We start from the raw sequence: 27,734 nt of genomic DNA on the forward strand, positions 1-27,734 counted from the left end.
TTACTGGCTAACGTTAGTATTTCAGCTAACCACGGTTTGTGGTCATCAGCTATTCCTTTAGCTCGAAAATCTATCGCCACTTTTGTACAACGCGACTCAGACCAGAACATACCGGACCTATTTTTCTCCATATCCCTGGATTTCAACTGCAAGCTCTGGACATTTACACCTGTATTTCGCAGCTAGCTAGCTGCTACCCGTGTGACTATTGGCTTACGTCGATCCCGGAGCAAACATCAATTATCCGGACCCGTTTTACTGCCGATGCGGAGCCCCCACCGAGCCTTCATGACTGGACCTACCGACGTTATCTGCCCGAGGGAGTTATCCAACTGGTACCTCCGTAGCGCAGTTACCTGAACGCCCATCTGCGGCCCGCTAATCGTTAGCTGTCTTATCGGCTGCTATCTGAATAAGTCTATCGGACAATTTTTTCTTGGGTCACTATAACTATATCTATTTTGCCAATTGGATTGATCCCCTCTACCACACGGAACCCCACTAATCTACCGACGGAAACGCATGAGGTGTAGACCTCCATTCTATGCTAGCTTGCTACCGATGGCCCGGCTAGCTGTCTGAATCGCCGTGACCCCAACCAACCTCTACTCACTGGACCCTTATGATCACTCGATTAAGCATGCCTGTCCTTAATGTCAATATGCCTTGTCCATTGCTGTTCTGGTTAGTGTTTATTGGCTTATTTCACTGTAGAGCCTCTAGCCCTGTTCACTATACCATATCCAACCTTTCAGTTCCACCACCCACATATGCGATGACATCACCTGGTTTCAATGATGTTTCTAGAGACAATATCTCTCTCATCATCACTCAATACCTAGGTTTACCTCCACTGTATTCACATCCTACCATACCTTTGTCTGTACATTATTCCTTGAAGCTATTTTATCGCCCCCAGAAACTTCCTTTTACTCTCTGTTCTAGACGTTCTAGACGACCAATTCTCATAGCTTTTAGCCGTACCCTTATCCTACTCCTCCTCTGTTCCTCTGGTGATGTAGAGGTGAATCCAGGCCCTGCAGTACCTAGCTCCACTCCTATTCCCCAGGCGCTCTCTTTTGATGACTTCTGTAACCGTAATAGCCTTGGTTTCATGCATGTTAACATCAGAAGCCTCCTCCCTAAGTTTGTTTTGTTCACTGCTTTAGCACACTCTGCCAACCCAGATGTTTTAGCCGTGTCTGAATCCTGGCTTAGGAAGACCACCAAAAATTCTGACATTTTCATCCCTAACTACAAGATTTTCAGACAAGATAGAACGGCCAAAGGGGGCGGTGTTGCAATCTACTGCAAAGATAACCTGCAGAGTTCTGTTTTACTATCCAGGTCTGTTCCCAAACAATTTGAACTTCTACTTTTAAAAATCCACCTCTCTAAAAACAAGTCTCTCACCGTTGCCGCCTGCTATAGACCACCCTCTGCCCCCAGCTGTGCTTTGGACACCATATGTGAACTGATTGCCCCCCATCTATCTTCAGAGCTCGTGCTGCTAGGCGACCTAAACTGGGACATGCTTAACACCCCAGCCATCCTACAATCGAAGCTTGATGCCCTCAATCTCACACAAATTATCAATGAACCTACCAGGTACCACCCCAAAGCCGTAAACACGGGCACCCTCATAGATATCATCCTAACCAACCATCCCTCTAAATACAGCTCTGCTGTTTTCAACCAAGATCTCAGCGATCACTGCCTCATTGCCTGCATCCGTAATGGGTCAGCGGTCAAACGACCTCCACTCATCACTGTCAAACGCTCCCTGAAATACTTCAGCGAGCAGGCCTTTCTAATCGACCTGGCTGGGGTATCCTGGAAGGATATTGATCTCATCCCGTCAGTAGAGGATGCCTGGTTATTTTTTAAGAATGCCTTCCTCACCATCTTAAATAAGCATGCCCCATTCAAGAAATTTAGAACCAGGAACAGATATAGCCCTTGGTTCTCTCCAGACCTGACTGCCCTTAACCAACACAAAAACATCCTATGGCGTTCTGCATTAGCATCGGACAGCCCCCGTGATATGCAACTTTTCAGGAAAGCTAGAAACCAATATACACAGGCAGTTAGAAAAGCCAAGGCTAGCTTTTTCAAGCAGAAATTTGCTTCCTGCAACACAAACTCAAAAAGGTTATGGGACACTGTAAAGTCCATGGAGAATAAGAACACCTCCTCCCAGCTGCCCACTGCTCTGAGGCTAGGAAACACTGTCACCACCGATAAATCCACTATAATTGAGAATTTCAATAAGCATTTCTATACGGCTGGCCATGCTTTCCACCTGGCTACCCCTACCCCGGTCAACAGCACTGCACCCCCCACAGCTACTCGCCCAAGCCTTCCCCATTTCTCCTTCTCCCAAATCCAGTCAGCTGATGTTCTGAAAGAGCTGCAAAATCTGGACCCCTACAAATCAGCCGGGCTAGATAATCTGGACCCTTTCTTTCTAAAATTATCTGCTGAAATTGTTGCCACCCCTATTACTAGCCTGTTCAACCTCTCTTTCGTGTCGTCTGATATTCCCAAAGATTGGAAAGCAGCTGCGGTCATCCCCCTCTTCAAAGGGGGGGACACTCTTGACCCAAACTGCTACAGACCTATATCTATCCTACCCTGCCTTTCTAAGGTTTTCGAAAGCCAAGTCAACAAACAGATTACCGACCATTTCGAATCCCACCATACCTTCTCCGCTGTGCAATCTGGTTTCAGAGCTGGTCATGGGTGCACCTCAGCCACGCTCAAGGTCCTAAACGATATCATAACCGCCATCGATATAAGACAGTACTGTGCAGCCATCTTCATTGACCTGGCCAAGGCTTTCGACTCTGTCAATCACCACATCCTCATCGGCAGACTCAACAGCCTTGGTTTCTCAAATGATTGCCTTGCCTGGTTCACCAACTACTTCTCTGATAGAGTTTAGTGTGTCAAATCGGAGGGTCTGTTGTCCGGGCCTCTGGCAGTCTCTATGGGGGTGCCACAGGGTTCAATTCTTGGACCGACTCTCTTCTCTGTATACATCAATGATGTCGTTCTTGCTGCTGGTGAGTCTCTGATCCACCTCTACGCGGACGACACTATTCTGTATACCACTGGCCCTTTGGACACTGTTAACTAACCTCCAGACGAGCTTCAATGCCATACAACTCTCCTTCCATGGCCTCCAATTGCTCTTAAATACAAGTAAAACTAAATGCATGCTCTTCAACCGATCGCTGCCTGCACCTGCCCGCCTGTCCAACATCACTACTCTGGACGGCTCTGACTTAGAATATGTGGATAACTACAGATACCTAGGTGTCTGGTTAGACTGTAAACTCTCCTTCCAGACTGACATTAAACATCTCCAATCCCAAATTAAATCTAGAATTGGCTTCCTATTCCGCAACAAAGCATCCTTCACTCATGCTGCCAAACATACCCTTGTAAAACTGACCATCCTCCCAATCCTCAACTTCGGTGATGTCATTTACAAAATAGCCTCCAATACCCTACTCAATAAATTGGATGCAGTCTACCACAGTGCCATCCGTTTTGTCACCAAAACCCCATATACTACCCACCACTGCGACCTGTACGCTCTCGTTGGCTGGCCCTCGCTTCATACTCGTCGCCAAACCCACTGGCTCCAGGTCATCTACAAGACCCTGCTAGGTAAAGTCCCCCCTTATCTCAGCTCGCTGGTGACTATAGCAGCACCCACCTGTAGCACGCGCTCCAGCAGGTATATCTCTCTGGTCACCCCCAAAACCAATTCTTCCTTTGGCCGCCTCTCCTTCCAGTTCTCTGCTGCCAATGACTGGAACGAACTACAAAAATCTCTGAAACTGGAAACACTTATCTCCCTCACTAGCTTTAAGCACCAGCTGTCAGAGCAGCTCAGAGATTACTGCACCTGTACATAGCCCATCTATAATTTAGCCCAAACAACTACCTCTTCCCCTACTGTATTTATTTATTTAGCTCCTTTGCACCCCATTATTTCTATCTCTACTTTGCACATTCTTCCACTGCAAATCTACCATTCCAGTGTTTTACTTGCTATATTGTATCTTCTTTGCCACCATGGCCTTTTTTTGCCTTCACCTCCCTTATCTCACCTCATTTGCTCACATTGTATATAGACTTATTTTTCTACTGTATTATTGACTGTATGTTTGTTTTACTCCATGTGTAACTCTGTGTTGTTGTATGTGTCGAACTGCTTTGCTTTATCTTGGCCAGGTCGCAATTGTAAATGAGAACTTGTTCTCAACTTGCCTACCTGGTTAAATAAAGGTGAAATAAAAAATAAAATAAAATAGCTTGGTCACTTGGTCTGACACTTGGTAAATAGGGCTGCGTGTCATCCGCATAGCAGTGAATCTGAATATTATAATTTTGGGTGATGTCACCAGGGGGATGCATATACAGGGGGGAAAAAAAGGATTGGGCTTCCAGAATTGATACCTGAGGGACACCGTAGTAAATAGGTCCCACGTAGATATGAGCTGAACCAGTCGAGGGCAACGCCAGAGATTCCCACCCGCCTCTTCATCAGCTCAACAAAGATGTTATGATCAATAGTCTTAACCTGAGATCTTAAAGACCTACGATAGAGCATTTAATGACATCCGCAGCCAACAGAAGGTCATTAATGTCAACAGGAAATAGAAAAAGAAGAGAGGAAGACATCCTGTGGAACTCTAGAAAGGCCTCCATATCTATAGGGAAAGGGTTAAAAACAACAGCCAGTGATATTAGAGATGTCTTTGTGGTCTAGTGACCTTTACTTTCCCAAATCCTCCTGGTACCCCTCTGTAGTTGTTAGGACCGTTCCACCTGAGAGGAACAGATACCTGCATGTGTTCTAGTTGGATTTCAGCTCCAACCTCCACACACTATGTGTGCAGCCTAAACACTATTCTCTTTACAGTACATTGATTTAATCTTTATTTAACTAGGCAAGTCAGTTAAGAACAAATGATTATTTACAGTGACGGCCTACCCCGGCCAAACCCTAACGACACTGGGGGACTCCCAATCACGTCCGTTTGTGATACATCCTGGAATCGAACCAAGGTCTGTAGTGACTCCTCTAGCACTGAGATGCAGTGCCTTAGACCGCTGTGATACAGCCTGGAATCTAACCAGGGTCTGTAGTGACGCCTCTAGCACTGAGATGCAGTGCCTTAGACCGCTGTGATACAGCCTGGAATCAAACCAAGGTCTGTAGTGACGCCTCTAGCACTGAGATGCAGTGCCTTAGACCGCTGTGATACAGCCTGGAATCAAACCAAGGTCTGTAGTGACGCCTCTAGCACTGAGATGCAGTGCCTTAGACCGCTGTGATACAGCCTGGAATCAAACCAAGGTCTGTAGTGACGCCTCTAGCACTGAGATGCAGTGCCTTAGACCGCTGTGATACAGCCTGGAATCAAACCAAGGTCTGTAGTGACGCCTCTGGCACTGAGATGCAGTGCCTTAGACTGCTGTGATACAGCCTGGAATCAAACCAAGGTCTGTAGTGACGCCTCTGGCACTGAGATGCAGTGCCTTAGACCGCTGTGATACAGCCTGGAATCAAACCAAGGTCTGTAGTGACGCCTCTAGCACTGAGATGCAGTGCCTTAGACCGCTGTGATACAGCCTGGAATCAAACCAAGGTCTGTAGTGACGCCTCTAGCACTGAGATGCAGTGCCTTAGACCGCTGTGATACAGCCTGGAATCAAACCAAGGTCTGTAGTGACGCCTCTAGCACTGAGATGCAGTGCCTTAGACCGCTGTGATACAGCCTGGAATCAAACCAAGGTCTGTAGTGACGCCTCTAGCACTGAGATGCAGTGCCTTAGACCGCTGTGATACAGCCTGGAATCAAACCAAGGTCTGTAGTGACGCCTCTAGCACTGAGATGCAGTGCCTTAGACCGCTGTGATACAGCCTGGAATCAAACCAAGGTCTGTAGTGACGCCTCTAGCACTGAGATGCAGTGCCTTAGACCGCTGTGATACAGCCTGGAATCAAACCAAGGTCTGTAGTGACGCCTCTAGCACTGAGATGCAGTGCCTTAGACCGCTGTGATACAGCCTGGAATCAAACCAAGGTCTGTAGTGACGCCTCTAGCACTGAGATGCAGTGCCTTAGACCGCTGTGATACAGCCTGGAATCAAACCAAGGTCTGTAGTGACGCCTCTAGCACTGAGATGCAGTGCCTTAGACCGCTGTGATACAGCCTGGAATCAAACCAAGGTCTGTAGTGACGCCTCTAGCACTGAGATGCAGTGCCTTAGACCGCTGTGATACAGCCTGGAATCAAACCAAGGTCTGTAGTGACTCCTCTAGCACTGAGATGCAGTGCCTTAGACCGCTGTGATACAGCCTGGAATCAAACCAAGGTCTGTAGTGACTCCTCTAGCACTGAGATGCAGTGCCTTAGACCGCTGCGCCACTCGGGAGCCCATGTGGGCCTGGTTAAAAGTAGTGCCTTTTAAAGGGAATATAGTACCATTTGTGACGCGTCATATTTATGGTCTCGTCTGTTTCTCTGAGGAACAGAAACCTGTAGTTGGATTTCAGGCGCAACTTTCATACAGTTCCTATGAGGAACAGATTCCAACTTCCATACTTGGTGCGTCTCAACGATCTATATGGTGCACTACTTTTGACCAGAGCCCCCATAGTACACTATATTAAGTAGTGCACCATAAAGGGAATAGGGTGCCTTTTGGTCTATTCTTAGGGTCTAGTGTTCCAGTCTGTCAGAGTAGGTATCTGAGACAGGTAGACGGAATCAGATCAGTCATCCTCATCTGTAGTCACTTAGCAACAACCAAGGTCTCTGTGCTCCAAGGTCTCTGTGCTCCAAGGTCTCTGTGCTCCAACGTCTCTGTGCTCCAAGGTCTCTGTGCTCCAAGGTCTCTGTGCTCCAAGGTCTCTGTGCTCCAAGGTCTCTGTGCTCCAACGTCTCTGTGTTCCAACGTCTCTGTGTTCCAAGGTTTCTGTGCTCCAAGGTCTCTGTGTTCCAAGGTTTCTGTGTTCCGGTCAGCTCATCACTACCACCACCTAGTCCTGGACTACATACCTCTACAGGGAGATGGATGCTGAAGGAGTCAACATGGAGGTAGGAGGAGGGATATACATTTTAGATCTGATATATACTGAACAAAAATATACTGAACAAAAATATAAACGCGACATGTAAAGTGTTGGTCCAATGTTTCATGAGCTGAAATTAAAGATCCCAGAAATGTTCCAGACGTACAAAAAGTTTATATCTCTCAATTTTTTGGCACAAATGTGTTTACATCCCTGTTAGTGAGCATTTCTCCTTCACCAAGATAATCCATCTACCTGACAGGTGTGGCATATCAACAAGCTGATATAACAGCATGATCATTACACCTTGTGCTGGGGACAATAAAAGACCACTAAAATGTGCAGTTTTGTCACAACACAATGCCACAGATGTCTCAAGTTGAGGGAGTGTGCAATTAGCATGCTGACTGCAGGAATGTCCACCAGAGGCTGTTGCCAGAGAACTGAAAGTTAATTTTATTACCATAAGCCGCCTCCAACGTTGTTTTAGAGAATTTGGCAGTGCGTCCAACCGGCCACTCAACCGCAGGCCACGTGTATGGCGTTGTGTGGCCGAAGTGTTTCCTGATGTCAACGTTGTGACAGAGTGCCCCATGGTGGTGGTGGGGTTATGGTATGGGCAGGCATAAGCTACAGACAACAAACACAACTGCATTTTATCAATGGCAATTTGAATGCACAGAGATACCGTGATGAGATCCTGAGGTCCATCGTTGTGCCATTCATCCGCCACCATCACCTCATGTTTCAGCATGATAATGTACAGCCCCATGTAGCAAGGATCTGTACACAATTCCTGGAAGCTGAAAATGTCCCAGTTCTTCCATGGCCTGCATACTCACCAGACATGTCCCCCATTGAGCATGTTTGGGATGCTCTGGATCGACGCGTACGACAGTGTGTTCCAGTTCCCGCCAATATCCAGCAACTTAATCATCAATGAAAAGGAAAAGGCATAACATGCACATAGGTTAGGTTACTATGGTGACCATAGGTTAGGTTACTATGGTGACCATAGGTTAGGTTACTATGGTGACCATAGGTTAGGCTACTATGGTGACCATAGGTTGGGCTACTATGGTGACCATAGGTTGGGCTACTATGGTGACCATAGGTTAGGTTACTATGGTGACCATAGGTTAGGCTACTATGGTGACCATAGGTTAGGTTACTATGGTGAGCGAGCGCTGCGCCTTTTCATTTTCAATATGTATTGATTACCCTTTTCATTTTCAATATGTATTGATTACCCATTTAATTTTCAATATGTATTGATTACCCATTTATTTGTCTCTGCCTGCAAATCGTCCTCCTAAAAGGTAGACTATACCCTTTGGGCCTAGGCAAAACGTAGCATTATCATTCTTGCTGCTTCCAGTTCAGTAGCCATACCTGTGAGATCAGGTTATAGATCAGGTTATAGACTATGCATGGGCGGAGAAGCAGGGGGCAGTTATCTTTCCAAGGAAGTGGACTTCCTAAATAGGCCCATGATGAGGCTATAGTTGACTACATTGCCTAGAAATAGGCCTAAATATTGATCACCCATATTTCTCAGTCTGAAAATCTTCCCACTCCTAAAAGGTAGGCTATAAAAATAGCTCAAGAGAAAGTGCAAGTCTCTCTGCTCTCTTCAAACTACATTAGGCATATTGACTGATATAGCCCAGTAAAACAATGTGAGAATCTCTGGTAATTTAAACTATTTCTTTAGTTATTTTTGTACATTTGATATTGCCTATAGGGCGCACAATTGCGGGGACCATGGCTGGCTGCTTCACATACGCCTAAAATAACATTGCAGGACTGCGGTTTGGTTGGACCAGTTCTTGAGGTTGTGGGCAGGACAGCGGTTTGGTTGGACCAGTCCTTGAGGTAGTGGGTAGGACTGCGGTTGGGTTGGACCAGCCCTTGAGGTAGTGGGTAGGAGGCGGACAGAAAGCCGGTGGGTGCAGGAGGTAGATGAAGAAATTGGTCTCCGCCCAGAGCTCTACTGTGCACCATGACGTTTAAGCCTGTAACATTAGAGTTGTTTATTACTGTGGCATTGTGAAAGTAGGGAATAAGCTAGAGAAACTGATCAATAACGTTACATTGACATAATGACTAATAAAACTCACATTGCACTGAAGAAACGTCAGAATATCAATCTTCAATAGTTTTGCTGATGGTTTCATGTTGGATTCAGGTGTAGTTTGATTCAGGTCTAGTGTGATTCAGGTCTAGTGTGATTCAGGTCTAGTTTGATTCAGGTGTAGTTTGATTCAGGTGTAGTTTGATTCAGGTGTAGTTTGATTCAGGTCTAGTGTGATTCAGGTGTAGTTTGATTCAGGTCTAGTGTGATTCATGTGTAGTTTGATTCAGGTGTAGTTTGATTCAGGTGTAGTTTGATTCAGGTGTAGTTTGATTCAGGTCTAGTGTGATTCAGGTGTAATGTGATTCAGATCTAGTTTGATTCAGGTGTAGTTTGATTCAGGCGTAGTTTGATTCAGGTGTAGTTTGATTCAGGTGTAGTTTGATTCAGGTGTAGTTTGATTCAGGTGTAGTTTGATTCAGATCTAGTTTGATTCAGATCTAGTTTGATTCAGGTTAGTTTGATTCAGGTGTAGTTTGATTCAGATCTAGTTTGATTCAGATCTAGTTTGATTCAGGTGTAGTTTGATTCAGGTGTAGTTTGATTCAGATCTAGTTTGATTCAGATCTAGTTTGATTCAGGTCTAGTGTGATTCAGGTCTAATTTGATTCAGGTGTAGTTTGATTCAGGTGTAGTTTGATTCAGATCTAGTTTGATTCAGATCTAGTTTGATTCAGGTGTAGTTTGATTCATGTCTAGTGTGATTCAGGTGTAGTTTGATTCAAGTCTAGTGTGATTCAGGTGTAGTTTGATTCATGTCTAGTGTGATTCAGATCTAGTTTGATTCAGGTGTAGTTTGATTCATGTCTAGTGTGATTCAGGTGTAGTTTGATTCAAGTCTAGTGTGATTCAGGTGTAGTTTGATTCATGTCTAGTGTGATTCAGGTCTAGTGTGATTCAGGTCTAATTTGATTCAGGTGTAGTTTGATTCAGGTGTAGTTTGATTCAGATCTAGTTTGATTCAGATCTAGTTTGATTCAGGTGTAGTTTGATTCATGTCTAGTGTGATTCAGGTGTAGTTTGATTCAAGTCTAGTGTGATTCAGGTGTAGTTTGATTCATGTCTAGTGTGATTCAGGTGTAGTTTAATTCAGGTGTCGTTTGATTCAGGTGTAGTTTGATTCAGATGCAGTTTGATTCAGGTCTAGTGTGATTCAGGTGTAGTTTGATTCAGTGTAGTTTGATTCAGGTCTAGTGTGATTCAGGTCTAGTGTGATTCAGGTGTAGTTTGATTCAGGTCTAGTTTGATTCAGGTCTAGTTTGATTCAGGTGTAGTTTGATTCATGTCTAGTGTGATTCAGGTGTAGTTTGATTCAGGTGTAGTTTGATTCATGTCTAGTGTGATTCAGATCTAGTTTGATTCAGGTGTAGTTTGATTCATGTCTAGTGTGATTCAGGTGTAGTTTGATTCAAGTCTAGTGTGATTCAGGTGTAGTTTGATTCAGATGCAGTTTGATTCAGGTCTAGTTTGATTCAGGTCTAGTGTGATTCAGGTGTAGTTTGATTCAGGTGTAGTTTGATTCAGATCTAGTTTGATTCAGGTGTGGTTTGATTCAGGTGTAGTTTGATTCAGGTCTAGTGTGATTCAGGTGTATTTTGATTCAGGTGTATTTTGATTCAGGTGTAGTTTGATTCAGGTGTAGTTTGATTCAGGTGTAGTTTGATTCAGGTCTAGTGTGATTCAGGTCTAGTTAGATTCAGGTCTAGTTTGATTCAGGTCTAGTTTGATTCAGGTCTAGTTTGATTCAGGTGTAGTTTGATTCAGGTGTAGTTTGATTCAGGTGTAGTTTGATTCAGGTCTAGTGTGATTCAGGTGTAGTTTGATTCAGGTCTAGTGTGATTCAGGTGTAGTTTGATTCAGGTGTAGTTTGATTCAGGTGTATTTTGATTCAGGTGTAGTTTGATTCAGGTCTAGTGTGATTCAGGTGTAATGTGATTCAGATCTAGTTTGATTCAGGTGTAGTTTGATTCAGGTCTAGTTTGATTCAGGTGTAGTTTGATTCAGGTGTAGTTTGATTCAGGTGTAGTTTGATTCAGATCTAGTTTGATTCAGATCTAGTTTCATTCAGATCTAGTTTGATTCAGGTTAGTTTGATTCAGGTGTAGTTTGATTCAGATCTAGTTTGATTCAGGACTAGTTTGATTCAGGTCTAGTGTGATTCAGGTCTAATTTGATTCAGGTGTAGTTTGATTCAGGTGTAGTTTGATTCAGATCTAGTTTGATTCAGATCTAGTTTGATTCAGGTGTAGTTTGATTCATGTCTAGTGTGATTCAGGTGTAGTTTGATTCAAGTCTAGTGTGATTCAGGTGTAGTTTGATTCATGTCTAGTGTGATTCAGATCTAGTTTGATTCAGGTGTAGTTTGATTCATGTCTAGTGTGATTCAGGTGTAGTTTGATTCAAGTCTAGTGTGATTCAGGTGTAGTTTGATTCAGATGCAGTTTGATTCAGGTCTAGTGTGATTCAGGTGTAGTTTGATTCAGTGTAGTTTGATTCAGGTCTAGTGTGATTCAGGTCTAGTGTGATTCAGGTGTAGTTTGATTCAGGTGTAGTTTGATTCAGGTCTAGTGTGATTCAGGTGTAGTTTGATTCAGGTGTAGTTTGATTCAGATCTAGTTTGATTCAGGTGTGGTTTGATTCAGGTCTAGTTTGATTCAGGTCTAGTGTGATTCAGGTGTATTTTGATTCAGGTGTATTTTGAATCAGGTGTAGTTTGATTCAGGTGTAGTTTGATTCAGGTGTAGTTTGATTCAGGTCTAGTGTGATTCAGGTCTAGTGTGATTCAGGTCTAGTTAGATTCAGGTCTAGTTTGATTCAGGTCTAGTTTGATTCAGGTGTAGTTTGATTCATGTCTAGTGTGATTCAGGTGTATTTTGATTCAGATCTAGTTTGATTCAGATCTAGTTTGATTCAGATCTAGTTTGATTCAGATCTAGTTTGATTCAGGTTAGTTTGATTCAGGTGTAGTTTGATTCAAGTCTAGTGTGATTCAGGTGTAGTTTGATTCATGTCTAGTGTGATTCAGATCTAGTTTGATTCAGGTGTAGTTTGATTCATGTCTAGTGTGATTCAGGTGTAGTTTGATTCAAGTCTAGTGTGATTCAGGTGTAGTTTGATTCATGTCTAGTGTGATTCAGGTCTAGTGTGATTCAGGTCTAATTTGATTCAGGTGTAGTTTGATTCAGGTGTAGTTTGATTCAGATCTAGTTGATTCAGATCTAGTTTGATTCAGGTGTAGTTTGATTCATGTCTAGTGTGATTCAGGTGTAGTTTGATTCAAGTCTAGTGTGATTCAGGTGTAGTTTGATTCATGTCTAGTGTGATTCAGGTGTAGTTTGATTCAGGTGTCGTTTGATTCAGGTGTAGTTTGATTCAGATGCAGTTTGATTCAGGTCTAGTGTGATTCAGGTGTAGTTTGATTCCGTGTAGTTTGATTCAGGTCTAGTGTGATTCAGGTCTAGTGTGATTCAGGTGTAGTTTGATTCAGGTGTAGTTTGATTCAGGTCTAGTTTGATTCAGGTGTAGTTTGATTCAGGTGTAGTTTGATTCATGTCTAGTGTGATTCAGGTGTAGTTTGATTCAGGTGTAGTTTGATTCATGTCTAGTGTGATTCAGATCTAGTTTGATTCAGGTGTAGTTTGATTCATGTCTAGTGTGATTCAGGTGTAGTTTGATTCAAGTCTAGTGTGATTCAGGTGTAGTTTGATTCAGGTGTAGTTTGATTCATGTCTAGTGTGATTCAGGTGTAGTTTGATTCAGGTGTAGTTTGATTCATGTCTAGTGTGATTCAGATCTAGTTTGATTCAGGTGTAGTTTGATTCATGTCTAGTGTGATTCAGGTGTAGTTTGATTCAAGTCTAGTGTGATTCAGGTGTAGTTTGATTCAGGTGTAGTTTGATTCAGTGTAGTTTGATTCAGGTCTAGTGTGATTCAGGTCTAGTGTGATTCAGGTGTAGTTTGATTCAGGTCTAGTGTGATTCAGGTCTAGTGTGATTCAGGTGTAGTTTGATTCAGGTGTAGTTTGATTCAGATCTAGTTTGATTCAGGTGTGGTTTGATTCAGGTCTAGTGTGATTCAGGTGTATTTTGATTCAGGTGTATTTTGATTCAGGTGTATTTTGATTCAGGTGTAGTTTGATTCAGGTGTAGTTTGATTCAGGTGTAGTTTGATTCAGGTCTAGTGTGATTCAGGTCTAGTTAGATTCAGGTCTAGTTTGATTCAGGTCTAGTTTGATTCAGGTCTAGTGTGATTCAGGTGTAGTTTGATTCAGATGTAGTTTGATTCAGGTGTAGTTTGATTCAGGTTAGTTTGATTCAGGTCTAGTGTGATTCAGTTCTAGTGTGATTCAGGTCTAGTTTGATTCAGGGCTAGTTTGATTCAGGTCTAGTTTGATTAGCCAACTTTTGGCCAACTCTTTTTCTAACGGTACATCAACTGGCGCAAGCTTGCAAAGTTAATTTACTTCTAAAGCGACAAACAAAGGCTAGAAATTATTTTCATACAAACAACAGCGACATGAGGTCGATATTATTACATTCTGACTGATAACTAGAGGCTAGAGCTAACCTGGCTGTGGTAGCTATTAGCTAGCATAGCTTATTCATTCACCTCAGTCGAGATGGGATGAAACATTAGCTTACGTTACTGTACATGTCTGCTACAATACTAGCTCAGCACTGCGAATAAACACTGGTTTTTTTCTGTTAAGTTATACAGCAGTTACCTTGCCAGCTACATCAGTCAACTAAAGAGTAGACAGTTCCTGCTCTGCTTGCTTTTACAACTCGAATGACAGAGCGCAACACATACACATTGAACTATGCTCAACTCTCATTGGTCCAGCCAGCCTTCCAGCAGCTTTGCTTTCACACAGCCTGTCAGCACACTCTGTGGTGTCCGGGTGGCCCTAAACTCAACCGGCTGAACACTCAAAACAGCCTACCCTACCGCTCCGTGGTGTCCGGGTGGCCCTAAACTCAACCTGCTGGACACTCAAAACAGCCTACCCTACCGCTCAGAGGTGTCCGGGTGGCCCTAAACTCAACCGGCTGAACACTCAAAACAGCCTACCCTACCGCTCAGAGGTGTCCGCATGGTCCTAAAGCACACCGTTGCCAGCTTTTGTATCACATTACAATGATAAAACTGGGGGTGACAAAAATACAATTTGAGAATGTGGGACTTGAACCCCCCATCCCAGTGAAAGTTGTGCCCCTGATATGAACTGGAACTCAGTCAAATCTTTGAAATTGTTGTGTATCTATTTTTGTTCAGTATATTTTAACATGATTACTGTTCACTTCAGCTTGTAACACCTTATCACAGATATGATTGTGTTTCTCATGGAGATATATCGTTTAGTAACCCAGATTGACTGACTCAGACACTCTGTAGGAGCTAGTAAAACAGGAACTGATACCATTATAGGTCAAATATAATGGTATATTTATTAGTATTTCATGCTATCATTGTTACTGGGTATAGTTGAACCTATTTCCCCTTATAGGAATCTCACTCATTAAGACTTCTTCAATCTCAGCGGTTTCCTACAGGGAACCTATATAGCACCGTAGAGGAAGGATTCAGACCCAATTCTTCCAACTACGGCAATGGAACCAATGCCATCACTGAATTCTACGCCAGCGCCGACTATGACGAAGAGTACGAGAATGAACTCTGTTCCAAGACAGACGTGGTCAGGTTCGGAGCCCTCGTCACACCCATGGTCCTCTCCGTGGTCATTGTGCTAAGCCTTGTGGGTAACCTGCTGGTGCTGGTGATTCTGGCCAGGTAGGACAGTCTGATTATGAGAAATAGATAATGAATATTCTCCTCATTTTAACTTGGCTTGCTGCTCTTGTCATGCATCTTGTTCTGAGAGAGCGAGGTAACTAGTGACAGGATGGAGGAAGTATTGTGCTAATCTTAATGGTTGGTGTTATCTGAAGGAGTGGAGTCTTCCTCAGTGGTCTGTGTTATCTGAAGGAGTGGAGTCTTCCTCAGTGGTCTGTGTTATCTGAAGGAGTGGAGTCTTCCTCAGGGGTCTGTGTTATCTGAAGGAGTGGAGTCTTCCTCAGTGGTCTGTGTTATCTGAAGGAGTGGAGTCTTCCTCAGTGGTCTGTGTTATCTGAAGGAGTGGAGTCTTCCTCAGTGGTCTGTGTTATCTGAAGGAGTGGAGTCTTCCTCAGTGGTCTGTGTTATCTGAAGGAGTGGAGTCTTCCTCAGTGGTCTGTGTTATCTGAAGGAGTGAAGTCTTCCTCAGTGGTCTGTGTTATCTGAAGGAGTGGAGTCTTCCTCAGTGGTCTGTGTTATCTGAAGGAGTGAAGTCTTCCTCAGTGGTCTGTGTTATCTGAAGGAGTGGAGTCTTCCTCAGTGGTCTGTGTTATCTGAAGGAGTGAAGTCTTCCTCAGTGGTCTGTGTTATCTGAAGGAGTGGAGTCTTCCTCAGTGGTCTGTGTTATCTGAAGGAGTGGAGTCTTCCTCAGTGGTCTGTGTTATCTGAAGGAGTGGAGTCTTCCTCAGTGGTCTGTGTTATCTGAAGGAGTGGAGTCTTCCTCAGTGGTCTGTGTTATCTGAAGGAGTGGAGTTGTCCTCACTGCCTTATAGCCTAGTTCAGGGCGCTCTAACCCAGTTCCTGAAGAACTACCATCCTGTAGGTTTTCACTCCAATCCTAATCCACCTGATTGTAATAATTAGCTGGTTGATAAACTGAATCAGATTAGTTACAACAGGGTTGGAGTTAAAACCTACATGGTAGCTCTCTAGGAACAGGGTTGGAGTGAAAACCTACAGGGTAGCTCTCCAGGAAAAGGGTTGGAGTTAAAACCTACAGGGTAGCTCTCCAGGAACAGTTTTAGGGTAGGACTATTACTGTAGTCTTCATCAGGGATACAGGGTAGGACTATTACTGTAGTCTTCATCAGGGATACATGGTAGGACTATTACTGTAGTCTTCATCAGGGATACATGGTAGGACTATTACTGTAGTCTTCATCAGGGATACAGGGTAGGACTATTACTGTAGTCTTCATCAGGGATACAGGGTAGGACTATTACTGTAGTCTTCATCAGGGTTTTAGGGTAGGACTATTACTGTAGTCTTCATCAGGGATACATGGTAGGACTATTACTGTAGTCTTCATCAGGGATACAGGGTAGGACTATTACTGTAGTCTTCATCAGGGTTTTAGGGTAGGACTATTACTGTAGTCTTCATCAGGGTTTCAGGGTAGGACTATTACTGTAGTCTTCATCAGGGTTTTAGGGTAGGACTATTACTGTAGTCTTCATCAGGGTTTTAGGGTAGGACTATTACTGTAGTCTTCATCAGGGTTTTAGGGTAGGACTATTACTGTAGTCTTCATCAGGGATACATGGTAGGACTATTACTGTAGTCTTCATCAGGGTTTTAGGGTAGGACTATTACTGTAGTCTTCATCAGGGTTTTAGGGTAGGACTATTACTGTAGTCTTCATCAGGGTTTTAGGGTAGGACTATTACTGTAGTCTTCATCAGGGATACATGGTAGGACTATTACTGTAGTCTTCATCAGGGTTTCAGGGTAGGACTATTACTGTAGTCTTCATCAGGGTTTTAGGGTGTTTAAAACAGTGTTGTGTGTCTCTGCTTCTCTTCCAGGTACGAGCATCTTCGGTCACTGACAAATGCGTTCATGATGAACCTGGCGTTGTCTGACCTGGTGTTCACCTGCGGTCTCCCCTTCTGGGTCTCCTATCACCTGAATGGCTGGAGCTACGGTGACCTCACCTGTAAGGCGGTCAGCTTCCTGTTCTATGCTGGCTACTACAGCAGTGGCATCTTCCTCATCCTAATGACGCTGCATCGTTACCTGGCCGTGCTCCACCCCCTGTCTCACCTGCTGTCAGGCTCCTCCCACTCTCAGGGCACCTGGAGCGCTGTTGTATCATTGGTCGTCTGGACCGTCAGTCTGTTAGCTGCTATGCCAGCTCTTATCTTTACCAAGGTCATCATCAGTGGTTCTAACGACCTTAAACACCCTCTGGACCCTAACAACCCTGATGGGCCTAATGACTCTAATGCCCCTAGTGGTGAACTGCGATACTGTGATGTTACAGATGTCAGCTGGAGGCTGTGGGGGGTCTACCAACAGAACATCCTGTTCATAGTGACATTATTAGTGGTGTGTGTCTGTTACAGTCAGATTCTAGTCCGCCTCCTGAGGCCCAGGGTTAGGGTTAGACGCCAGAGGAGCGGAGGATACAGGAGGAGTCAGAGGACTGCCCGGCTGGTCTTCGGCCTGGTCCTGGTTTTCTTTGTGGGCTGGGCGCCGTACAACGTGGTCATCTTCCTCAGGACGCTGGTGTATAAGAGTCAAGATGGCGGCGATGCTGGCAGTGCTGAGTCATCCACAACACTATGGGAGGAGTGTGGCACCAGCAACACGTTGGACTACTCCTTCTATGTGACCAGGCTGCTGGCGTTCTCCTACTGCTGTCTCAACCCTCTGTTCTACGTGTTCGTTGGGGTCAAGTTCCGGAACCACCTGAAGAGACTGTTGAAGGGTTGTTGTCATGGTGTTACCGTTGTCAATAACAACAACTTCAGTGTTCTGAACAGGAGCAGCAGACTGACATCACAGTCCAGTGGGGAGTTCTCACTTTAAATAACAACACTGTAAACAACACAACATCTGTAAACAACATCTATTTTCCATTCATATTATCCATTTGCAGATCATTTTTGCTTTCCTCAAGACTATTTGAGGTGTTTATATCATATCCATTTAATACCACGTTTAATACCATGTTTAATACCACGTTTAATACTATGTTTAATACCACGTTTAATACTATGTTTAATACCACGTTTAATACCACGTTTAATACCACGTTTAATACTATGTTTAATACCACGTTTAATACCACGTTTAATACCACGTTTAATACCACGTTTAATACCACGTTTAATACCACGTTTAATACTATGTTTAATACCACGTTTAATACCACGTTTAATACCACGTTTAATACCACGTTTAATACTATGTTTAATACCACGTTTAATACCACGTTTAATACTATGTTTAATACCACGTTTAATACCACGTTTAATACTATGTTTAATACCACGTTTAATACCATGTTTAATACTATGTTTAATACCACGTTTAATACCACGTTTAATACTATGTTTAATACCACGTTTAATACCACGTTTAATACCACGTTTAATACTATGTTTAATACCACGTTTAATACCACGTTTAATACCACGTTTAATACCACGTTTAATACTATGTTTAATACCACGTTTAATACTATGTTTAATACCACGTTTAATACCACGTTTAATACCACGTTTAATACCACGTTTAATACTATGTTTAATACCACGTTTAATACCACGTTTAGAAGCAAATTAAATTGTGATTGTTGTATTTTGATTGCTGTAAGTCAAATCAAGTTGTATTTGTCATATACACGTATTTAGCAGATGTTATTGCAGGTGTAGCCAAATTCTTGTGTTTCTAGCTCAAATTGTGCAGTAATATCTAACAATTCACAACAATACACACAATCTAAAAGTAGAAGAATGGAATTAAGGAATATATAAATATTAGGATGAGCAATGTCGGAGTGGCATTGACTAAAATACAGTGGAATAGAATATGAGTTGAGTAAAGGAAAAATATGTAAACATTATTAAAGTGGCCAGTGATTTCAAGTCTATGTATATAGTCAGCAGCCTCTAATGTGCTAGTGATGGCTATTTAACAGTCTGATGGCCTTAAGATTGAAAAACAGCTTCAGTCTCTCTGTCCCAGCTTTGATGCACCTGTACTGACCTCTCCTTCTGGATGATAGCGGGGTGAACAGGCAGTGGCTCGGGTGGTTGTTGTCCTTGATGATCTTTTTGGCCTTCCTGTGACATCGTGTCCTGTAGGTGTCCTGGAGGGCAGGTAATTTGCCTCGGGTGATACTTTGGGCAGATTTATGCTCCACTGCTGTCCCGTCGATGTGGAAAGGGGGCTGCTCCCTCTGCTGTTTCCTGAAGTCTACGATCATCTCCTTTGTTTTGTTGACATTGAGTGTGAGGTTATTTTCCTGGCACCACAATCCCAGGGCCCTCACCACCTCCCTGTAGACCGTCTCGTCATTGTTGCTAATCAAGCCTACCACTGTTGTGTCATCTGCAAACTTGATGATTGAGTTGGAGGCGTGTGATGGTGATTGCATCGTCTGTGGATCTATTGGGGCGGTAAGCAATTTGGAGTGGGTCTAGGGTGTCAGGTAGGGTGGAGGTGATATGATCCTTGACTAGTCTCTCAAAGCACTTCATGATGGCAGAAGTGAGTGCTACGGGGCGATAGTCATTTAGTTCAGTTGCCTTTGCCTTATTGGATACAGGAACAATGGTGGACATCTTGAAGCAAGTGGGGACAGCAGACTGGGATAGGGAGCGATTGAATATGTCCGTAAACACTCCAGCCATTGTGTTACCATACTGTAGGTTTATATAATCAGCATATATTTTTCATGGTCAGATTTGAATTGTGTAAATATTGAACTATTGTTTAATGTTTTTAAGTCTTCTGAATAAAGTTCTGATTTGTTTTAACATTGATGGAAAGTGTCTAAACTGTCCAATATATCACAATAATTAATACTTTGTCCCCTATATATATATATATATATGTACTCTATATACATACAGTCTAAATGAGGAACAACATGCAGTCTGCCCCCTCCACCCTAGAACAGGTTAACAGCTCTCTAAATGAGGAACAACATGCAGTCTGCCCCCTCCACCCTAGAACAGGTTAACAGCTCTCTAAATGAGGAACAACATGCAGTCTGTCCCCTCCACCCTAGAACAGGTTAACAGCTCTCTAAATGAGGAACAACATGCAGTCTGTCCCCTCCACCCTAGAACAGGTTAACAGCTCTCTAAATGAGGAACAACATGCAGTCTGCCCCCTCCACCCTAGAACAGGTTAACAGCTCTCTAAATGAGGAACAACATGCAGTCTGTCCCCTCCACCCTAGAACAGGTTAACTGCTCTCTAAATGTGAAACTGAGGTGAAAATGAGGAACAACGTGTCCCCTACTCTCTAGAACATGACACACAGTAGGATGGTCTCTATATTATTACCATATTATCTCATCAATCAATATGTTGTTGAAACACATAGGAAACGGGACATCCGTGAGAGGATTGAAACGGATTCCCAACACAAGGTAGTCGTAGTATATTTGGAGTTCTAGAACTGTACACTTCAACATCTTGGAAAGTATCTTGAATATCATCTGTTTCTTACTCTTTCATGGATGTGATACAGTATTACCTTTTCTGGGAAATAACCTGCAGACATGCAGCCATGGACCTGAGTGGGTCCTGGAAGATCAGCTGCAGCCTTCTGAACAACAGCCTTCTGAACAACAGCCTACTGAACAACAGCCTTCTGAACAACAGCCTTCTGAACAACAGCCTACTGAACAACAGCCTTCTGAACAACAGCCTACTGAACAACAGCCTTCTGAACAACAGCCTACTGAACAACAGCCTTCTGAACAACAGCCTACTGAACAACAGCCTACTGAACAACAGCCTTCTGAACAACAGCCTTCTGAACAACAGCCTTCTGAACAACAGCCTACTGAACAACAGCCTACTGAACAACAGCCTACTGAACAACAGCCTTCTGAACCACAGCCTTCTGAACAACAGCCTTCTGAACAACAGCCTTCTGAACAACAGCCTTCTGAACCACAGCCTACTGAACAACAGCCTTCTGAACAACAGCCTACTGAACAACAGCCTACTGAACAACAGCCTACTGAACAACAGCCTTCTGAACAACAGCCTACTGAACAACAGCCTTCTGAACAACAGCCTTCTGAACAACAGCCTTCTGAACAACAGCCTTCTGAACAACAGCCTACTGAACAACAGCCTACTGAACAACAGCCTACTGAACAACAGCCTACTGAACAACATCCTTCTGAACAACAGCCTACTGAACAACAGCCTTCTGAACAACAGCCTACTGAACAACAGCCTACTGAACAACAGCCTACTGAACAACAGCCTTCTGAACAACAGCCTTCTGAACAACAGCCTTCTGAACAACAGCCTTCTGAACAACAGCCTTCTGAACAACAGCCTTCTGAACAACAGCCTACTGAACAACAGCCTACTGAACAACAGCCGTCTGAACAACAGCCTTCTGAACAACAGCCTTCTGAACAACAGCCTTCTGAACAACAGCCTTCTGAACAACAGCCTTCTGAACAACAGCCTTCTGAACAACAGCCTACTGAACAACAGCCTTCTGAACAACAGCCTTCTGAACAACAGCCTACTGAACAACAGCCTACTGAACAACAGCCTTCTGAACAACAGCCTACTGAACAACAGCCTTCTGAACAACAGCCTACTGAACAACAGCCTTCTGAACAACAGCCTTCTGAACAACAGCCTACTGAACAACAACCTTCTGAACAACAGCCTTCTGACCAACAGCCTTCTGAACAACAGCCTACTGAACAACAGCCTACTGAACAACAGCCTACTGAACAACAGCCTACTGAACAACAGCCTACTGAACAACAGCCTTCTGAACAACAGCCTACTGAACAACAACCTACTGAACAACAGCCTTCTGAACAACAGCCTACTGAACAGCAGCATTCTGACCAACAGCCTTCTGAACAACAGCCTTCTGAACAACAGCCTTCTGAACAACAGCCTACTGAACAACAGCCTTCTGAACAACAGCCTTCTGAACAACAGCCTTCTGAACAACAGCCTTCTGAACAACAGCCTACTGAACAACAACCTACTGAACAACAGCCTTCTGAACAACAGCCTACTGAACAGCAGCCTTCTGAACAACAGCCTTCTGAACAACAGCCTTCTGAACAACAGCCTTCTGAACAACAGCCTTCTGAACAACAGCCTACTGAACAACAGCCTTCTGAACAACAGCCTACTGAACAACAGCCTTCTGAACCACAGCCTTCTGAACAACAGCCTTCTGAACAACAGCCTTCTGAACAACAGCCTTCTGAACAACAGCCTACTGAACAACATCCTTCTGAACAACAGCCTTCTGAACAACAGCCTACTGAACAACAGCCTTCTGAACCACAGCCTTCTGAACAACAGCCTTCTGAACCACAGCCTTCTGAACAACAGCCTACTGAACAACAGCCTTCTGAACCACAACCTTCTGAACAACAGCCTTCTGAACCACAGCCTACTGAACAACAGCCTTCTGAACAACAACCTACTGAACAACAGCCTACTGAACAACAGCCTTCTGAACAACAGCCTACTGAACAACATCCTTCTGAACAACAGCCTTCTGAACAACAGCCTACTGAACAACAGCCTTCTGAACCACAGCCTTCTGAACAACAGCCTTCTGAACCACAGCCTACTGAACAACAGCCTTCTGAACAACAGCCTTCTGAACAACAGCCTACTGAACAACAGCCTACTGAACAACAGCCTTCTGAACAACAGCCTTCTGAACAACAGCCTTCTGAACAACAGCCTACTGAACAACAGCCTTCTGAACAACAGCCTACTGAACAACAGCCTTCTGAACAACAGCCTACTGAACAACAGCCTTCTGAACAACATCCTACTGAACAACAGCCTTCTGAACAACAGCCTACTGAACAACAGCCTTCTGAACAACAGCCTACTGAACAACAGCCTACTGAACAACAGCCTACTGAACAACAGCCTTCTGAACAACAGCCTACTGAACAACAGCCTTCTGAACAACAGCCTTCTGAACAACAGCCTACTGAACAACAGCCTTCTGAACAACAGCCTACTGAACAACAGCCTTCTGAACAACAGCCTTCTGAACAACAGCCTTCTGAACAACAGCCTTCTGAACAACAGCCTACTGAACAACAGCCTACTGAACAACAGCCTACTGAACAACAGCCTTCTGAACAACAGCCTACTGAACAACAGCCTTCTGAACAACAGTCTTCTGAACAACAACCTACTGAACAACAGCCTTCTGAACAACAACCTACTGAACAACAGCCTTCTGAACAACAGCCTACTGAACAACAGCCTTCTGAACAACAGCCTTCTGAACAACAGCCTACTGAACAACAGCCTTCTGAACAACAGCCTTCTGAACAACAGCCTTCTGAACAACAGCCTACTGAACAACAGCCTTCTGAACAACAGCCTTCTGAACAACAGCCTTCTGAACAACAGCCTTCTGAACAACAGCCTTCTGAACAACAGCCTACTGAACAACAGCCTACTGAACAACAGCCTTCTGAACAACAGCCTTCTGAACAACAGCCTTCTGAACAACAGCCTTCTGAACAACAACCTACTGAACAACAGCCTTCTGAACAACAGCCTTCTGAACAACAGCCTTCTGAACAACAGCCTACTGAACAACAGCCTTCTGAACAACAGCCTACTGAACAACAGCCTTCTGAACAACAGCCTTCTGACCAACAGCCTTCTGAACAACAGCCTACTGAACAACAGCCTTCTGAACAACAGCCTACTGAACAACAGCCTACTGAACAACAGCCTTCTGAACAACAGCCTTCTGAACAACAACCTACTGAACAACAGCCTTCTGAACAACAGCCTACTGAACAACAGCCTTCTGAACAACAGCCTTCTGAACAACAGCCTTCTGAACAACAGCCTTCTGAACAACAGCCTTCTGAACAACAGCCTTCTGAACAACAGCCTTCTGAACAACAGCCTACTGAACAACAGCCTTCTGAACAACAGCCTACTGAACAACAGCCTACTGAACAACAGCCTTCTGAACAACAGCCTACTGAACAACAGCCTTCTGAACAACAGCCTACTGAACAACAGCCTTCTGAACAACAGCCTACTGAACAACAGCCTTCTGAACAACAGCCTACTGAACAACAGCCTTCTGAACAACAGCCTTCTGAACAACAGCCTTCTGAACAACAGCCTACTGAACAACAGCCTTCTGAACAACAGCCTTCTGAACAACAGCCTTCTGAACAACAGCCTACTGAACAACAGCCTACTGAACAACAGCCTACTGAACAACAGCCTTCTGAACAACAGCCTTCTGAACAACAGCCTTCTGAACAACAGCCTTCTAAACAACAACCTACTGAACAACAGCCTACTGAACAACAGCCTTCTGAACAACAGCCTTCTGAACAACAGCCTACTGAACAACAACCTACTGAACAACAGCCTTCTGAACAACAGCCTACTGAACAACAGCCTACTGAACAACAGCCTTCTGAACAACAGCCTTCTGAACAACAGCCTTCTGAACAACAGCCTTCTGAACAACAGCCTACTGAACAACAGCCTTCTGAACAACAGCCTACTGAACAACAGCCTTCTGAACAACAGCCTACTGAACAACAGCCTTCTGAACAACAGCCTTCTGAACAACAGCCTTCTGAACAACAGCCTTCTGAACAACAGCCTTCTGAACAACAGCCTACTGAACAACAGCCTTCTGAACAACAGCCTTCTGAACACAGCCTTCTGAACAACAGCCTTCTGAACAACAGCCTACTGAACAACAGCCTTCTGAACAACAACCTACTGAACAACAGCCTTCTGAACAACAGCCTACTGAACAACAGCCTACTGAACAACAGCCTTCTGAACAACAGCCTACTGAACAACAGCCTTCTGAACAACAGCCTTCTGAACAACAACCTACTGAACAACAGCCTACTGAACAACAGCCTTCTGAACAACAGCCTTCTGAACAACAGCCTACTGAACAACAGCCTTCTGAACAACAACCTACTGAACAACAACCTACTGAACAACAGCCTTCTGAACAACAACCTACTGAACAACAGCCTACTGAACAACAGCCTACTGAACAACAGCCTTCTGAACAACAGCCTTCTGAACAACAACCTACTGAACAACAGCCTACTGAACAACAGCCTTCTGAACAACAGCCTTCTGAACAACAGCCTTCTGAACAACAGCCTACTGAACAACAGCCTACTGAACAACATCCTTCTGAACAACAGCCTTCTGAACAACAGCCTTCTGAACAACAGCCTTCTGAACAACAGCCTTCTGAACAACAGCCTACTGAACAACAGCCTTCTGAACAACAGCCTACTGAACAACAGCCTTCTGAACAACAGCCTACTGAACAACAGCCTTCTGAACAACAGCCTACTGAACAACAGCCTACTGAACAACAGCCTTCTGAACAACAGCCTACTGAACAACAGCCTTCTGAACAACAGCCTTCTGAACAACAGCCTTCTGAACAACAACCTACTGAACAACAGCCTTCTGAACAACAGCCTTCTGAACAACAGCCTTCTGAACAACAGCCTACTGAACAACAGCCTTCTGACCAACAGCCTACTGAACAACAGCCTTCTGAACAACAGCCTTCTGACCAACAGCCTTCTGAACAACAGCCTACTGAACAACAGCCTTCTGAACAACAGCCTACTGAACAACAGCCTACTGAACAACAGCCTTCTGAACAACAGCCTTCTGAACAACAACCTACTGAACAACAGCCTTCTGAACAACAGCCTACTGAACAACAGCCTTCTGAACAACAGCCTTCTGAACAACAGCCTTCTGAACAACAGCCTTCTGAACAACAGCCTTCTGAACAACAGCCTTCTGAACAACAGCCTTCTGAACAACAGCCTACTGAACAACAGCCTTCTGAACAACAGCCTACTGAACAACAGCCTACTGAACAACAGCCTTCTGAACAACAGCCTACTGAACAACAGCCTTCTGAACAACAGCTACTGAACAACAGCCTTCTGAACAACAGCCTACTGAACAACAGCCTTCTGAACAACAGCCTACTGAACAACAGCCTTCTGAACAACAGCCTTCTGAACAACAGCCTTCTGAACAACAGCCTACTGAACAACAGCCTTCTGAACAACAGCCTTCTGAACAACAGCCTTCTGAACAACAGCCTACTGAACAACAGCCTACTGAACAACAGCCTACTGAACAACAGCCTTCTGAACAACAGCCTTCTGAACAACAGCCTTCTGAACAACAGCCTTCTAAACAACAACCTACTGAACAACAGCCTACTGAACAACAGCCTTCTGAACAACAGCCTTCTGAACAACAGCCTACTGAACAACAACCTACTGAACAACAGCCTTCTGAACAACAGCCTACTGAACAACAGCCTACTGAACAACAGCCTTCTGAACAACAGCCTTCTGAACAACAGCCTTCTGAACAACAGCCTTCTGAACAACAGCCTACTGAACAACAGCCTTCTGAACAACAGCCTACTGAACAACAGCCTTCTGAACAACAGCCTACTGAACAACAGCCTTCTGAACAACAGCCTTCTGAACAACAGCCTTCTGAACAACAGCCTTCTGAACAACAGCCTTCTGAACAACAGCCTACTGAACAACAGCCTTCTGAACAACAGCCTTCTGAACACAGCCTTCTGAACAACAGCCTTCTGAACAACAGCCTACTGAACAACAGCCTTCTGAACAACAACCTACTGAACAACAGCCTTCTGAACAACAGCCTACTGAACAACAGCCTACTGAACAACAGCCTTCTGAACAACAGCCTACTGAACAACAGCCTTCTGAACAACAGCCTCTGAACAAACCTACTGAACAACAGCCTACTGAACAACAGCCTTCTGAACAACAGCCTTCTGAACAACAGCCTACTGAACAACAGCCTTCTGAACAACAACCTACTGAACAACAACCTTACTGAACAACAGCCTTCTGAACAACAACCTACTGAACAACAGCCTACTGAACAACAGCCTACAACAACAGCCTTCTGAACACACAGCCTTCTGAACAACAACCTACTGAACAACAGCCTACTGAACAACAGCCTTCTGAACAACAGCCTTCTGAACAACAGCCTTCTGAACAACAGCCTACTGAACAACAGCCTACTGAACAACATCCTTCTGAACAACAGCCTTCTGAACAACAGCCTTCTGAAACAACAGCCTCTGAACAACAGCCTTCTGAACACAGCCTGAACAACAGCCTCCTGAACAACAGCTACTGAACAACAGCCTCTGAACAACAGCCTACTGAACAACAGCCTTCTGAACACAGCCTCTGAACAACAGCCTACTGAACAACAGCCTACTGAACAACATCTTCTGAACAACAGCCTTCTGACAACAGCCTCTGAACAACAGCCTACTGAACAACAAGCCTCTGAACAACAGCCTTACTGAACAAACAGCCTACTGAACAACAGCCTTCTGAACAACAGCCTTCTGAACAACAGCCTTCTGAACAACAGCCCTACTGAACAACAGCCTACTGAACAACAGCCTTCTGAACACAGCCTACTGAACAACAGCCTTCTGACAACAGCCTACTGAACAACAGCTACTGAACAACAGCCTTCTGAACAACAGCCTTCGAACAACAGCCTTCTGAACAACAGCTTCTGACCAACAGCCTTCTGAACAACAGCCTTCTGAACAACAGCCTACTGAACAACAGCCT

At 44.2% G+C, this 27,734-nt stretch overlaps 1 protein-coding gene across 1 annotated transcript; it reads left to right on the top strand.

Annotated features, from left to right (window-relative positions):
• The first annotated feature begins 264 nt into the window (after positions 1–264).
• On the top strand, positions 265–17,874 carry LOC120041968 (chemokine XC receptor 1-like). The gene is made up of 5 exons (XM_038986842.1): positions 265–335; positions 6,900–7,041; positions 14,770–15,020; positions 16,869–17,227; positions 17,327–17,874. Exons 1-5 carry the CDS (start codon positions 265–267, stop codon positions 17,872–17,874), a joined length of 1,371 nt encoding a protein of 456 aa, XP_038842770.1.
• The last annotated feature ends 9,860 nt before the right edge of the window (positions 17,875–27,734 follow it).

The sequence above is a fragment of the Salvelinus namaycush genome, unplaced genomic scaffold, assembly GCF_016432855.1.
Source record: "Salvelinus namaycush isolate Seneca unplaced genomic scaffold, SaNama_1.0 Scaffold597, whole genome shotgun sequence".
NCBI classification, from domain to species: domain Eukaryota; kingdom Metazoa; phylum Chordata; class Actinopteri; order Salmoniformes; family Salmonidae; genus Salvelinus; species Salvelinus namaycush.